This window comes from Neolamprologus multifasciatus, chromosome 16, assembly GCF_963576455.1.
Source record: "Neolamprologus multifasciatus chromosome 16, fNeoMul1.2, whole genome shotgun sequence".
Taxonomy (NCBI): domain Eukaryota; kingdom Metazoa; phylum Chordata; class Actinopteri; order Cichliformes; family Cichlidae; genus Neolamprologus; species Neolamprologus multifasciatus.
In genome coordinates this window covers 10,844,341-10,861,720 of record NC_140454.1, presented here as the reverse complement: position 1 = coordinate 10,861,720, position 17,380 = coordinate 10,844,341, and the positions used below count along the sequence as shown (strand labels likewise).

Sequence of the window (17,380 nt, the reverse complement as noted above, 5' to 3'; positions counted from 1 at the left end):
AGTGGGTGGGGATGGGAAAAGACTGAGACTTTGCTGCCCTTCATTCTAGATTAGGAGACTAAACATCACAACACTGACAGATCGTGCTGGGAGGGAGGCAGGCATCTGATTTGTCCCAGCATCCAGCCAGAGTTGAAGAACCATCTTTGGCCCAGAAGACCAAGGAGTCCCTGCAACACATACGGGCTCAGCACCATGGAGCTGAATCAGGCTGAGGCAGGCTGACTCCAAGTTATTTAAGAAACTTCCATTTACATGGGTCAATATAAATCTGACCCCAATATTACATGAGTCACTAGAGTCCTGTTGGATATTTGGAGATCAAGAAGATGGAAGCATGGACATTTCTAATTACTTTGATTTTTTGTTTGTTTTTACAATTTTTAAAAAATTTATCATCTTTGACTAATGATAGAACTAATCAGCAGATTAAATAAACAAATGTAATAACTGTTTGTTGTGTCCCTAATATGAACCTTTGATATATAAGTCATAATAAACAGAACATCTGTGAGTGTTTGGTCAGGATTCTATGCAGTGTTGCACCATGAAATTAGAAAGGGTCAACAACATATATGTACAAAAATCAAATGGGGGGAAAAAAACCCTGAAGTCATAAAGTGGACATTAAAATAAACCATTGAATGGTGGGATAAGTTTTGCCCAATGAGAAAATAGCCTGATGTTTGGCTCCCCCTCCTGGAAACACGGAGTAACATCGTGCACAGGACATGAACCTCTCAGTATCTCAGGCCTGCTACTGAAAAGCAGTTACTGAGGACTCGCCACAGCCATGCTGGCACAGCTACACCTGTTACTGTACTAACATCTGATGTTGAAAACAAACGGTGCATTCATGTGTTCAACATCTATTTTAAAATGGCATCATACGTTGTATAAGTTATACATTTACTGTTTTTCCTGTGTTTCTTTATCTGTGTTTCTATATGTCCTTAAGTTAATGTCTCCTTCGGTCATTTCCTGTTTTATTTTGTTAGTCACTTTCATGTGTCTTTTCTACCCCCCCCCCCCCCCCCCCCCAACACATGCACACCAATCACCTGCCACATCCTCAGTGATTTTACTAATTCAATAAAACTTTGCTGTCAGTAAGCTCTGGTGTTTTTGCTGCTAACCTGTCTTTAAATCTGTCAGAAACTACACTTCCAGCTTACAGCCATGGTGTTTGCCTCTGTGCATACCAGCAAGCAAGTATAATTCAAGGAGAAACCTCTGGAGCTGTCCCGACTTTACAGCATTAGAAAAGACTTGCATGACACCACGCCAAGCCCTATGACAATTATATGTTAGAAGTGCATATATTGTAAACATACCTACAGCAGGATGAGATCAAGTAGACACGACCAGAAGATTTGGTCAGGAAAAGAAGTCTTTATTTAGCTGGGATACATACTGTTATATTTGATTATTAGTCAGATAGAAAACACAGTAGCTTTTCAAAATAAAAGCAAGGTCCATTTAATTAATTATATATATTTATAGCTTTAAAACACACTTCAATAAATATTTTTCTTCTTTTGGTCTTTATTTCTCCTCTCAGCTTTACAAAAACATACAATGGACTATAAGAACAGTTGAGGGAACTGCACTGGTTTAAAAGGTCAGTGGTGAAGATACAGGCCAATACACACATTGTAGATGCCACAGATATTAGCCTACAAAACCTAAAACACCTTTACACATTTCCAAGTGTTTCACATGTTTGTCCACGTCACTACAGCAGGTATACCAACTCTCCGATTATTCACATGAACGTTAAGCGCTATTTGACCACTGGTAGCATCACACACGCTGAAGAGTACAGGGAGGGTTAGCTCTAAGTTAAGACACATGGATTAACAGGTACATTGCAGTACAATTGTAGCACCCATCTTTTACATGGCTAGTCTACCACTCCCACACCTCAAACTGACACCTTATGGGTGAATGGTGGCTTATTTTAACCTTGCATATTTCCCATTATTGTGTTTCAATCAGACAGACTCAAGTAAGAACACTTTTTGTTGATATTGTTTTGTACTGAATCATTACAGTGGAGGGGAGGGCAGAGTAAGCACGATTCATGGAGCAGCAATTGGCACAATAATGAGAAATATCTGAAACAAACCAGAATTCTGCTTAAATATTGAATCACAGTTAGAGAGAAATCTTTCCGTGGATGTGTTCCCACTTTTGAAGTCATAAAGGGAAATAGCTTCAAGGATCCGGGAGCAGCAGTGGGTTACCAATGGGATGCAATGCACTGAATGTAAAGCATTGTACTGAATGGTGACTGCAGTACCTTTGGCAGAGGTAAACACTGAAGTTTTCATACTGCAAAACATCTGACACTGGCCATCATCACACGAGGTGACGTGAAGACAAAGCATACGAGTGCTGGATTAGCTGAACCCTGCGTTTGTGTTGGTTTGCTTTTCTTCCCAGGATAATGCCACTCTTTCTGCGAGCTGAATTCAGAGACTACAGATCTTTATGACTGACCTCACCCTTGCTTGAAACAAACTACAGTGAACAACATGCTCAGCTTTATTAACTTGTGCGCAACAACAGCACAATTGAGGTTTTTTTTCTAAATGTACTTCAAGCTTTCACCAGCAGGTGGGAGCATTTTACCAGCAGGTAAACACAACAGTAATAGGTGGTTAAAGGCTACTGAGAAGTCCCAAGATGGTTTTGATTGTTGCACAGTGTTGCACTGATCACATTAATCACAATGTACGTAGTGATGTCGGTTTGGTAGCTTCTTGAACAAAAAGGGTTTTGAGAAAGGGAACTTTCTCTGTTGTGTTGATGAAAATATTGCTCGTTTTCTGTCTGCTTGCATCTGCAGAATAATATCACTGATAAAATAAACCTGAGCAGGATGTTCACTGAACTGGTTTAACCTGGAAGCTGACTTTCATACCATACAGATACCAAATGAAAGCAATAGCTGCCTGGAAGGTATAAAAGGACATTCATTGGAACATTTGTCATATGTTTTGCTGTTGGAGATATAAATGGGTTCGATCAAGCGAGAAAAAGAAACAAAGATCTGGTTCTTTTGATTCATCCAGCTACACGTTTGGGTTCAGGTGCAGATTCCTGACACGCCACAGAGGTCGAATTCCAAAAAGAAGATCAAGCAGCCATTTTTCTTTGCTTACATACTGCCTTTGTTCAGTGCATCAGCTCAGTGATCACGAGCTTTATAAATAGAGCATAAAACTCATTACGTCACAGAAAAGTTTATGATCTTCATAAAAGTTTCTTGATATATTTGGACAAGCAAACATTTGAAGGTGAAACAGTAAAAATAATAATACAGGGCCCATTTTAAAAGAAGTAAAACTTAAAATTATTATTTTCTTTTTGTTTTTTGTGAGTTCCATCATAGAAAACTTAATGTCCATAACATTTGGAGCATTTTTATCATTCTGCTGTTCTCTTTGCTCCTGAAGACTTTGCCATCGTACTCACAGTTGTGAATGTCTACAAATCTGGCAATTGATTTCATATGTTTTCCAACTTATATGATATGATATTATGATATTACATACACCATTCAATGCAAAGACAAACCAGGATTTTAAGTCTTGCAACTAACGGTGCCACAAAAAGTGTTTAATGTTTGAAAAAGAAGCTCAGAACAAAACTGGCTGAGTTGCTCAGTCATTATATCAGGAATGGCCAAAGGCAGCTTCGGAAGAAGAACCTCATGAGAACTATGGAGGTGGAAATAATCGGTTTGGTGTTGCTTCACTACCTTAGGGACTGTCGATTCCAGACACTGATTCAGCTATTAATTATGTGTGAGATCAGAGACTGATTGGAATGTATGCAAGGCCCTTTTGATGAGGTGATGATGTAAAGACTAGAAAATCAACAGGGGGTGGTTAAAATAGAAGGAATGGAGTGTTATGGAATGAGCTAGCAGACAAAAGTGTTTTGTGCACAGAGTGGCGAAGTACCATTTATCATTTATCAATACTAACTTCAGATGTCAACGTTTACATACTTTATGTTGAATAAAAAGCGTTAATTTTCACCGTGGAGTCCTCTAAGACAGTAACATCTGTGCACAAACTCATCAGCAAACAGCCTAATACGTTTTTAAACCCTGTGTTTTTCCTCACACCCCGCCTTTAGGCACTGTTTCAAAGCTCATCTAGTGTTTACTTGTCCAAATATATATATACATAAAAAAAACAATTTCCGTGGGATGTTAATACTTTTTCACATGATGAGTTATTCCAAGGATAAGCTTAAGTTAACACAGAAAAGCTAGTACTGTGGTTTGTTTACCTGCAGCTCACAGACCATTAATGCAGAGAGATCCTCCCTGCAGTCCTGGAGAGCTCTAGGCAGTCAACACTAGGGATGGGTATCGTTTAGGTTTTATCCGATACCGGTGCCAAACCGGTACTTTTGAAACGGTGCCGGTGCTTAAACGGTGCCCAAACCGGTGCTTAAAGAATGGAAAACACAAAATTGGTCCAAAAACCTCTCATGTTCAGCTGTTTTTTTGTAAAAAGATAACAATGTTAGTCTTTTCTGCAGGTATAGGGCATATATGGTATCACTCTGGGCTGGAAGCAGTGCTTAAACAATGGAAAAAACACAAACTTTGTCCAAAAACCTCTCATGTTTAGCTGTTTTCCACTTTTTCTTCGGTCATTTTAGCCTTTTTGGCCAGGGTGAAGGGAGTATCTGCCATCAAACAAGAAGACAGCCGCATGTAGCTATGATGGTGTTTGCTAGTTCACGTTACATGCATTAATTTAATAACGCGGTTAGCTTACTCAACGTAAATTACACACGAACAACATTAAGCTACTCACGCAGAGAAGAACGGCTGCTGCTGCCATCATCATTTCTGCTACACTGGCAGGGCTAGGTTCATCGGATTTAAAGTGTGACCTCCTTTGACAGTATCAGCTTAAAGCACTTGTTGCAGGCTGCTGAGTTTGCATCTTTTGCTGTGAAGTACAGCCAGACTTTTGACCGCTTTGCCTTGGGCATTTTTAATCTGTAGCTCTGCTCTAAAAGAACGTACGTACCTGGACCCGCCTACTATCCTCGAAACGTAAAATGATTGGCTAGAATCTAAAGTGTATCATTCCATACCAGTTGGTGGCGGTAATGCACCTTTCAGTTGTTTGCCAACCGCCAATAGAAATGTAAGGAAGAAGAAAGTGTATCACAGCTCAGGAAAAAAAAGCACCGAAATAAAGCACCGAAATGCGCGCTGCTTTTCGGTCTGGTTACTACCGTTTATGTCAGAACCGGTGCCATGATGGCACCGGATACCGGTACCCATCCCTAGTCAACACCTCCTATGACCCTATGAAAGCATTTACAAACTTGCCTCTTGGGGGCAGTAATCCTCCACAGAGGACCCGAAACACAAGCGACCGAAAACCAGCATCATCGGGTCAGGAATTAGGGCACCGTTGTATGGTGACAAACATAAGCGCTCCAGCACAAACTCACATCTTGAATCCTCCAGTGAGTCAGAGTGTTATTAATAGACCCAAACAGCAGGCGCTGTCACCACGTCTACTGCTCCCAGCCAATTACGAAGCTCTGCAGGTGTGCCCACCGACCCACACATGCAGCCAATATCAGACACTTCTTCTATTTCTATTCTGCAACCTTTGCTCTCTCGCCATTATTTGTTTTCTACTTTGTGAAGCCCTTTCACAGGCACGCACACACTCACACACACCCAAAGAAAAACATGGAAATGTTATTAGGTCAGCTTCCTCCTGTGGCTATGACTCAGTACACCAGCTCTGTCACTGCCCACCTGGAGTCTCGGGAAGAGCAGCAGGAAGAAGAGGATGGAGAGAAGTAGGGGGTAAGAAGGAGGTTATTACAAAACACGGCAGACTCATTCAGAAGATACAGTAGCTTTGCACATACACGTCTGCACAGGACGAAGTCAGTTAGTAAACCCTGTGCTTCTCATTATATCTTGTCTACTCTAAAAATGCCACTGGCTGTTAAGCTCCAATATTTAGCCGTGGCCCACGTACCTGCTCTCCTGAAAGGGCAAAAGAAACATTCAAAATGTCTTTTAGTCTTAAGTTAGGTTAAGATGCCTCCTCCTTCAAACACGGAGGTGGAATTTAAGTTGGTCGGCACTGGATTACAATCACAAGTCAATCCAGCAGAACTAAGATGTGATTTTTATTGTATCTCAAACCAAATTAAGAAAACAGTGTTGTTCGCAAAGGTACCTATTTTCTGTCATTATGGTCCCAGCGGTGGCTGCTCTTATTAAATGTGGCCAAATATTCAAATAACTGAGTAAGCGTTTGCTTCTAACTGCTCTGTTTCACACAGTTTTTCTACTCTTGGCTCTGTATGACAGGCTATCAGACAGGACAGGATTTACCTAATATGGTCATTTGAGGCACACAGCTCTTTGAGCAGAGAAGCCCCAAATCTGCAAAGGGCAGCTGGTCAGAAGAAGTAAAACAACTTTATAAGACAAATAAGGATTATTTTTATTTACCATAAATCACAAAAGCCACTCTACTAGAGTTCTGGAGTGGAACAGGCCCACTTTAAGACATGTCACCCTTAAAAAGCTTGAGCTGAGAGTTTCTGGAGTCATGCTAGGTTGGTCCCATGTGCTGCTGAGCCTCACTTCTATGGAGTTAAAGGTTAAAACCCAGCATTACCAGAGACAGATACAACAGCAGAGTTTAAGAACAAGTTCCCCTGTGTTAAAACGAAGCACACATTAATGCTCAGAGACACAGAAGAACACCATCACTGACACAACCATGAGCAGCCCCTGCCACACATCATATCATATGTGTTTTAGTTGATTTCTTTTATGACTGAGTTGCACAGTTCATTCTATTGTTGAGTTATACAGTCTTTGTGTATTACTTTAGTTGAAATTATTGCTACACCAGTGTAGTCAACTTCATCCAAAGTGCAGGAAGCCGCTCTTCCTCCACAGACTCTGAGCTTTCATTACACCACATGTCAGCATAGTGAGGCGGTAACAAGATCCACACAGCAGACATGCAGTACTACATACACATCCTCTCCAATTGCCACACTAACAAACAACAAATGCCAACAGCCTCACAGGCCATTGCGTGGAGATAATAAGAACCTGTGTGTGTGTGTGTGTGTGTGTGTGTGTGTGTGTGTGTGTGTGTGTGTGTGTGTGTATGCAAGCTTCTGGTGCTTTCTTTGCACAAACCAGAAGGGGAAATGTGTGAGTGTACCCGGAGTTACAAGGGCATCTAGTAAGTGCATTAATCCTCAAACAGGCCAGATAAGGCCTACAGAGGTTAAGAGATTGCAGTCTGGAAAGAAGCGATACATTACACAAATGGCTGGACTGATTTGACCTGCAACCTTTCCAAACTCTCAAACCTCATTAATAAGCCTTCATATTTGACATAAGATCCTTTTTCTCCATCTGAAGCTCATTTTGTTCGAAAGCTGTGAAGAAATTAGGCAGACGCTGCTATGCTTTTTAAGGAGAACGAGTCAGAAAAAGGATACTTCCACTATTCAGGTGAAAGGACAGAGGTTAGTGATCACAACACTGACTGTCAGTCATGTTAGTATATACTCTACTTGATCGGTGGTTATCCTAACTGAATTAAACCTCAGTTTTCCTTTTAAATATTAAGCAACTGCAAACATTTCTGCAGCTACGTCTAAAATACTAAAATTCTAGGCTAACGTAATCAGCAACTCTCCACCTGTGAGGTTTTCTCAGTCTGTTATTGCACCTTTCCACCATTTCCAACACACACAGGCAATTTTGCTGCCTTCCCAAGGGACAGGCCAAACTAACAGCTCTACATTCGCTCCTTTCCAAAACTTCACCTCTGAAACGAAACACCAGTAATATGACGGTCATCATCAGGGGCTCCAGTGTCACAAACTACTAAGTTGTCTCTGATTTCCTCATTAATGAGGAAGAAACTATTGATTTTTAAATGCTGATTTAAGCTCTCAGAAAATTAAGTTCCTGTGTTTAACGTCTTTCTTCCACCAGCAGACATTCATGAGGAGCCTCTCTGCAGGCTGGACTCACCGTAAGGCTTTAGTCTACACATTTACTGCACATACAGGAATACACTCTAGCATAGAGAAAATCCTCCAGTCTAATCTGTTGCTTTACACACCCAGGTCCAGGTTTTTCTTTTCTTTTTCTGTCTGCTATCGTCTGTAATTACTATTTTCAATCCTTTTTCATCTTTGGCAGTGTGTTGGACCCGGGTGGTGGGGTGGTGGGCAGTTGGGTCTCAGATGCGTCCGTTGCCGTGTGTGCTGCTTCGGCGGCCGGACAGGGGGTGGGAGGAGTAGTGCAGCTCAGCTGTGGAGAAATTGGAGGATGAGGAATTGGAGGAAGAAGAGGAGGAGGTGAGTCCACAGGCTTCACAGGCCAGAGCCAGCTGCCTCAGGGCATCCAGAGAATCCATCTTAGCCCCACGTAACAGATCGCTCTGTCCCTGCAGCACAAAGGAAGATGCGTGAGTCTGACTCATACCTGCAAAGTCATGAACTTCAATGAAAGCAAAAGGTAACATTTAAATGAGTTTTATAGTCTTTTGTTATTAGGGACGGGTGTATGCAGGAGGTGTTGGGGGGAATTCTCCTCGTATGTAAAAAGCTGACATATTCTGCTCATTTCAGGCTCCATATGTTTATTCTTGTTCTCCCCTGTAGCAGCTCTGCACGATCCCAGCTCCAAACAAGATGAATCCTTATTTATCTCGTTCTTGGTGTTGGTTCGGTCTGTCTAAAACAAGCTGCCTTATGGCTCAGCAAGAGTGAAAATAGGACAGAAGCCTCCTTGCAACAAGGAAAATGTGGAGCTTGCCCAATGATTGCATTCCTTTTTTTTTAATTCAGTGATTGATTGCGCGTAGTCATCCTAAGACATGTCAACCTCTTGGACTGCTTCGGATTGCAAGGCGATTTTGCATTTTATGTTACTTATTTTACAATGAGTAACATTAAAATTATTACTCTCAATGTCAAGGGAATTAATCACGTTGTTAAGAGACACAAAATACTTTCATCACTCAAAAAAGATAGAGTGCAGATTGCATTACTGCAAGAGACTCACCTCACAGATTCTGAACACTTAAAACTCAAGCGTGATTGGGTGGGACAAATTTACTATTCCTCTTTTAATTCTAAAAGTAGAGGCGTTGCAATATTGATCCATAAAAATCTACCATTCACTCTAAATACTATTGTAAGGGATACAGACGGACGATTTATTCTGATTACTGGGCTTTTATATGGGGAGCAAATTCTATTAGGAAGGGTTTATGCACCAAATACTTTTGATAGATTGTTTTATTCAAACCTTCTGGCAAAAACCTCCTTTGTGTGTCCGAATCACGTAATAATTGACAGGGATTTTAACTATGGTTTGAGTCCTGAAACTGATTATCCACCAAAATCTCAACCACCTGCAAAAATGGCAAAGGCTACAATGGACTTCTGCTCAGATCTTGGTCTTTTTGATGCCTGGAGAGTTTGTAATCCACATGTGAAAGACTTTAAATTTTTCTCCCGGCCCCATTTTTTTTTTCCAGAATTGATTACATGTTTGTTTCTAGATCTGTCCTTGACAGAACTTGGGGTTGTTTGATCAACACATGCGCTCTCTCAGACCACTCATCAGTCTCAATGGAGTTATTACCACCTTATTATGATCCCTTGTCTAGACACTGAGGCTAAACCCAGCTCTCCTTAGTGACCCTGAATTTGTAAAATATTTAGAAGATCAGTGGGAACTTTTTCTTTCTACAAATGACTTACTGGGGGTTAGTGCTTCTACTCTATGGGAGGTGGGTAAGGCATTTCTCAGGGGCTATTATCTCTTTCACCTCAGCGAAAAACAAGAGCACCTTAGCCAAACAATTAGTACTTGAACGCAACATTACTAACTTGGAGAGGGAGTTTAAGAAATCCTCGTCCGTTTCTGTGCTTAAAAAACTGGATACAGCCAGATCAGCCCTGGACCAACTACTAACTCAGAAAGTGGAAACTGCAATGTTCTATGCAAAGCATAGATTATTTGAATCGGGCAACAAACCTGGACGCTTACTTGCCCGACTTGCCCAGGGGGAAAAGGGCTCTTATGCAATACCCTCTCTAAAAGATAAGAAAGGTGTTTTACAATTCGAGGCTAAACTTTTCAGCAAAATAATGAAAGAGTTCTATCAGGACTTATATTCCCCTGAGTGTCAAAATACTGTAGACTCTAGGAAATTGTTTCTTGATAATTTAATCTCCCTATACTATCAGAAGAAAGTCGATTAGATCTTTGAAGTCCTATTAGGGCGCAGGAAATCTTAGATGCAATCAAATCCTTACAGAGTGGAAAAGCTCCAGGCCCTGATGGGTTTGGGCCAGAGTTTTATAAAAAAAAAATGGCCAAACACATGGTGGGTCCTTTATTAAAAATGTATGTAGAATCTCTTGAGAGGGGCACACTTCCACCCACCTTGAACCTTGCCCATATATCCCTGATCTTAAAGAAGGATAAACCTGCAGATCTGTGTACATCTTACAGACCTATAAGTTTACTCGGTGTAGATTGCAAGATTCTGTTCAAAATTTTATCTAGACGGTTGGAGGAGGTTCTGCCAGTTCTGATTAAGCCTGACCAAACGGGTTTTGTCAAGAATAGATGCTCCCGCTCCAATGTACGCCGACTCATAAATGTTGTGCAGTTCTCCCAGAACACCAATTATAGGGCTCTTGCAATTTTATTGGATGCTGAGAAAGCATTTGATCGGGTGGAGTGGGAGTATCTATTTGATGTTTTGGAAAGATTAGGTTTGGGATCTGAATTTGTCAAGTGGGTCAAACTGTTGTATGGGGCCCCAGCTGCAAGGGTGTTGGTTAACGGCTCGGTCTCAGATGTTTCTCCACTGGGTAGAGGAACGCGTCAGGGATGCCCCCGTTCTCCCCTACTGTTTGCACTTGCATTGGAGCCACTGGCAGAAGCTGTAAGAACTGACCCTGAGATCTGTGGGGTAACCTTGTTGAATACTGAATACAGAATTTCCCTTTACGCAGATGACGTGTTGCTCTTTCTCACTAAGCCAGAAACATCTATTCCTGCACTGACACATATCATTAATCAATTTGGCCTTTTTTCAGGGTATAAAATAAATTATGATAAATCTGAAGCTTTGCCACTGGGTGATGGGGGGAAGTGGGTTTTACATATTTAAATAATTTAGGTATTAGGGTGTCCGCAGACACAACAGAGTTGTACAAGTTGAACTTTAAACCACTTGTGGGCTCAATCAAGAATGTCCTCAATAGGTGGTTTGACCTCCCCTTATCTCGGATGGGTAGAATAAGTTTAATCAAAATGAATGTTTTACCCAGAATATTATATCCCATACAAATGTTGCCTGTCAGGATCAAAAGAAAAACATTCTCAGAGATTGAGGGATATCTTTCTAAATTTATATGGCATGGGAAGAAATCTAGACTAAAGATACAGATTTTACAACTGCCTACAGATGAGGGGGGGCAGGCACTTCCTAACCTTTTATATTATTACTGGGCTTGCCATGCACAAATAATCTCAGGGTGGTTACATTCCTTTCTGTACCAAGGCGAGCCACCGGTAGATAGTTGGTGCTGTGATCCTCTTTCGCCTCTTAGTCTTTTATCTATTGATCTGGCTGACCTTCCTCTTGGTGTCAGAAATAATTTCATTTTGATGCCTACACTTAAGGTTTGGCATAATATTGCTGCCCACGTCAGAAGAAGAGGTTTTTCTAGTGCACTACAACCTCTAATTAGGAATAAAGCTTTCCTCCCAGGTATTGACATTAGTATATTTGATGATTGGTGTTCTAAAAATATAAGATTTATTTGCGATCTGTTTGAAAGGGGTGGTTTTATGGCCTTTAATCAAGTTCAAATTAAATATAATTTACCACAGAAACACTTCTTTGGGTTCCTACAAGTAAGGCACATTTTTTTTCTTTTTTCTTTCCCTTGACTTCAAATGTGAAACGCTGTACATATTTTGACCCAGACATGTATATTTGTAACTCATGTACCTGTATTTGGTTTTTTTTCTTCTCTTTTTCTTATTTGTATTTGGCTGTGCTGATTTGTTGCTGTTTGTGTTGTTCCAAAAATCAATAAATCATTGTTTTAATAAAAAAAAATCAAGCTGAAATAATGCTGAAAATTCATCCTGTGAAATTATATGCTCGGTGTCAATGGCTGCATTAGGAAGTGAGCCCAGAAATATTTTCAGCAAACAAAAGATCTGCACGACTTTGACGCATCCGGTCTGTAAAGGCCTCATCCAGCCTTAAGTTGGGCTATTGTCACTGTTTGTCTTCTGAAATTACAGATACATTTTCAGATACATCAGAGTCATCAGAGTCCGTCCTACAAAATGTTTCTATTTATTTATGTTCTGCCTTCCTTTACCTTAAGTACAGTAATGTTCCAGGTGAAACTCTCCACGGCTTTGTTAAGCTTGCGACCCTTTAGTCCTTCCTTCTCTCCAAGCCGAGAAAGATCCTCATGGAAGTCCATTCCTGTGAAGCACGAAAGCAGGAGCATTATTGAGGCAGAGCAGCTTGGGAATCGGCAAATCAAATTCAGGTGAAATATAGCTGTCAAGCGTATGGATGATTTCCCTCAGCTATCCCAGTTGCAGTTACGGGTGTGTTGTCGTATAAACTAGACTGACATGTTTCCGTAAAAGCAAAAGCACTGACACATAAAGGTCAATCATCCAAAGGCAAAAACACGCTGGAAAATAAGCTGTTCAGAAAATCCAGTACAAATGTGAGAGAGAACAGCTGACTTATTGTAAACAACATTTCAAACAGATACTTTTGTAAATATGTGCCTCACGGGAACCCAATTTAGAGAGTGCTACAACCACCACATGCAAAGCTGTTTACTCGCAGACCCATTCTCTGAGGAGTCACCCTAATTAAGCTCTACTGTTAGATGTTTCAGTCAGACTTGTTTATTTGATGATTTGTTAGAATTTGGGAATATCCCATGCTGCAGATCTTTTATTCATGAGACCTGATCAAAACAACACTCACACCAGCCACGCAGCCTTTCATCCATCTCTGCACACTTTACCTTCCCTCTGCACCTGAGCGATCCTCTCCTGTACTGCATCAGCATTCTCGATCAGCTGTTTCTGGGCAGCAATCATCTGAACAAACAGGAAGACAATTTCTATGTTTTTGGTCCTTTTATATGTTCAAGGTTTATGAAAAATACTATGTCAAGTATGCAGAAGGCAGTACGATATATGGACAAAAGTAATGAATGTTATTGCTACTGCATCTACTGCAGTGATATGCAGAGGCACCACTGTGTTGAGACTCATGTACAGACTTTCAGCTTAAATGCAAGAGGTTTTACAAACTGTGTCCCGTCTTTCATTTTCAGAGGTTCAAATTAATTGGACAATTGACTGACAAGTAGTTTTGTGGCCATGTGAGGCCCTTTGCCTCGTATTTCATGCCAAATGAAGTGGGCTCGCAAAATCGCTAGCCTGACGTCCCAGAGCTAGCGATATCTCCAGTCGGGTGACCAAAATCTATCTCAGCTCCGCCCGTCAGGCTATATGATAACCCAACGGGCGGGGCTGAGATAGATTTTGGTCGCCCGACCGGAGATATTGCTAGCTCCGGGACGTCGGGCTAGCGATTTTGCGAGCCCTGTCCAGGACATAATATCTGAATTTGATTCACATTGTTCAATTTGTATTTTAAAGATTGTCACAGTAACATTAATGTCAGGTGATGCCCAAAGAGATGGGAGGGCAGGTGAAGGAGGCCATCATTAGAGACAAAACAAATCTTTCAGAGAGAGAGATTAGGCTAAATCATCAGTGTGGTGCACCAAAAGGTCTGAAGCTGCTTGTAGACAGAATTATTTCCATGGTTGAGAAAAACAACTTCACAACATCGAAGCATTTCACGGGAGGAAACAGAATATTTGACTTCAGGTGGACATTGGTTTTTTCTCCAAGTATTAAAACCTTTTTATACTGAAATTCATGTTATGAATTGAGTCTCTCATTAATTTTGAACATCTGAAACTGGGGGACTGGGGATAAAATTGGCTGTAATCTTGAAACCGTGCATGTAAAACCCCTTAAATTAACGCCCAAAGTCTGAACTTATCACATACTGATTGTTTGATTTACAATCCAATGTGATGATGTACAGAGAAAAAACATTACAAAAATGATCTTTGTCCCAAACTTTATGGATGGCACAAGTTATTTAAGATGAGACACTGATTGTACCGACCGAATGGTAAAAGGACGTTTGTGCAACAGCGTTAGGGATAAAAGACATTTTAAATGCATGCTGCCGGGTGTAGCAAAATACACTGTTCCAAAAAATAGTAATGTCAAAGTATCTTACTGTATATTTTACAGTTTTGTACTGTCTTTCTAGAATATCATTAAATTTACATAAGTAGACTGTGACTGTTAAATTCAAATGTAATACTATGGAAAAATATATAAAATGATTGAAAATTAATGAGAATAATCAATAATTAAAGGAATATTTGAATTATAATTTTGCTGAAAATTTCATGTGATTTGGTCTGATTCAATAATTCAGAGGTAACAAGTGAAAATATAATTAATAGGAATAAAAACTAAAAAAAAACATATAAAACATTGCACGTCCACGCTGTGCTTATTATATATTTTAAAAAATAAATGTAGAGGTAGGAATTGCAATTAATAAATCTCAAAGTATTCACAACATTCCTGAATAGAAATAGGCCTCTGCACCTGGGGTGAGGGTGTGGCCATGAAAACAATGTGACATGCCATTGGATGTTGGGACACATAATAACATGACGCTAAGCATCGGCCAATGAATGTGAACTAACAACCACAATGTCGTGGGTATGGCTGCACTGTAGGAAAAAAATCCTAATATAAAAGTATTTTACTGTGCATTTCACAGTTTTGTTCTGTTCTTCTAGAATATCATTAAAGTCACGTAAATAGACTGTGAGTTCACATTTCAAATGTAAATTAACGTTAAATCACTGTAATGTAATAAAACATAATTTTCATGATTAGCGGCAGCAGCAGCGGCTCTACTCTGAGCCCCTCCCGGATGGCCGAACTTCTCACCCTATCTCTAAGGGAGAGGCCAGCCACCCTTCGGAGGAAGCTCATTTCTGCCGCTTGTATCCGCGATCTCGTTCTTTCGGTCACTACCCACAGCTCGTGGCCATAGGTGAGGGTAGGGACGTAGATCGACCGGTAAATTGAGAGCTTCGCTTTTACACTCAGCTCCCTCTTCACCACGACGGACCGGTGCAGCATCTGCATCACTGCAGCTGCAGCCCCAATCCGTCTGTCGATCTCCGGCTCCCTTCTCCCATCACTCGCGAACAAGACCCCGAGATACTTGAACTCCTCCACTTAGGGCAGGAACATATGCATATTTAGATTGCTAAAATACATTCACAAATGTATCATGATTTCACAAATATTTGTCCGTTATTTGAAAGATCGAACTGTTGAATTCAAATGTAATGCTATGGAAAAGTATATAACATGATTCCTATAAGCTTGTGTTACATCACATAAGTATTATTATGGCTATATTTAGGGCGATCGTGGGTCAAGAGTTGGCAGTTCGCCTTGTGATCAGAAGGTTGCCGGTTCGAGCCCCGGCTTGGACACTCTCGGTATTGTGTCCGTGGTCAAGACTCTTCACCTACTGGTGAGGGGCCGATGGTGCGATATGGCAGCCTCGCCTCTGTCAGTCTGTCCCAGGGCATGCAATCCATTATTATTTAAACCAACTGTTAACTGTATATTTCTGTACATCTACGTATTATGATTCATATTGCCACATTCATTGACATGTTTATAGGTAATTTCATTGTTTGATCACGTTAAAATGTTCCTAATTTAATGTTTAAAATCACTTGAAAAGGCAAGATCCCATGTAAAATTAGCGCAACAAACTGTATTATCATTACTGAAAATAACCGTATTTTTATGAGGAAGTTATTTTCTGTTATTTTACGGTAGTATTTTGGCGCCCCAGCTGCTGGAATATTACCATTTTTTTAGGTATGTTTTTTTAACAGTGTAGCAGTACGATTACCCTGTTTGCACTCAACAAAGTGTCATGAATAACTCTAAGTAACACTTTTTCTCAAATGTGTTTGGGTTTTTCTAAAGCCAGACTGAAATTTAGTTCCCTTCCATTACCTCTAGGAGTCTGTGGAAGTCTTTAAGCGAACCCTTTGCAAGCACATTGGAAGTAAACAAGGGAAAAGTATCATGCTGGATATCTAGACTCATATGGACTGAATAATGTGTTAGGCCACATCGCTTCATGGAAATGAAAATGATCAACTTGCAGAGGGCTGAATTCAAAGACACCCCAAACAGTGAAAAAAAATATGCGACAGACTAGTTGATTTTGTCAAAATTTCACTATTTTCACCATTTTCACTTAAAATGGTAATTTGTATGGCCCACATGTAGTTGTATGCATGCCTGAAAATATCAGGGCATGCTCCAAACGAGACAACAGATGGTGTCCAGGGGTCTCCTCCCAGATCTGCACCAGGCTGGCCAGTCAATGGAGGAACTGCCTGTATACTCTCACCACATGAGGCCGAGCATTGTTGGAGGCACCCATGCGTCAGCACGAGTTCTGACAATGAGTCCAAGGATTATATCTGGATATCAAATGTCAGTCAAGGTGCTGTTGCCTAGTGTGTAGAGAACTAAGCAATCCCTCCATGGATATGCCTGCCAAGACCATCACTGACGCACCACCAAACCAGTCATGCTGAACGACATCACAGGCAGGATAATGTTCGAAGCTCCCCCAGACCCTTCCACGTTTGTCACATGTGCTCAGGATGAACCTGCTCTCTGTGAAAGACACAAGGACCCAGTGGTGGACCTGCCAATTCTTGCATTCTATGGCAAATACCCACTGGGCTCCACGGTGCCAGGCGTCGAGTACAGTGCTCACTTAAGAGTGCCTGGGCCCCAGGCCAACCTCTTCAAGTCTGTTTCTGATTGTCATAGCAGGTTTGGCAAACATTGTTCTGCCTGTGACTAAAACCTCATACCAGTGGCCAGCTCAAGGTCATTTTGTAGCTCTGGGAGTGCTCTTACTTGTACAAACTAGCAGAATGCTCCAGTTGATGCAATAATACCACTGATCATGGACTATTTACGGAAGAAATTTCACAAACTGACTTTTTGCAACGGTAGCATCCCAGACTCTTTACAACAATCCATTTATTCATAAATGTTTATAAAGGAAGATTGCATTGTTCCGTGTTTGACTTTGTGCAGATCTAA

General features: G+C 40.8%; 1 protein-coding gene across 1 annotated transcript in view; it reads right to left on the bottom strand.

Annotated features, from left to right (window-relative positions):
* Positions 1-1,372: 1,372 nt before the first annotated feature.
* The window catches only part of plcl1 (phospholipase C like 1), a 122,968-nt gene continuing 106,960 nt past the window's right edge, over positions 1,373-17,380 (bottom strand). The window contains exons 10-13 of the mRNA XM_085136254.1: positions 13,141-13,216; positions 12,469-12,578; positions 5,317-8,492; positions 1,373-4,358 (exon numbers count right to left, since the gene is read on the bottom strand). Coding sequence (XP_084992380.1) covers positions 8,286-8,492; positions 12,469-12,578; positions 13,141-13,216 — 393 coding nt within the window. The 3' untranslated portion in view covers positions 1,373-4,358; positions 5,317-8,285. The remainder of the gene's footprint in view (positions 4,359-5,316; positions 8,493-12,468; positions 12,579-13,140; positions 13,217-17,380) is intronic.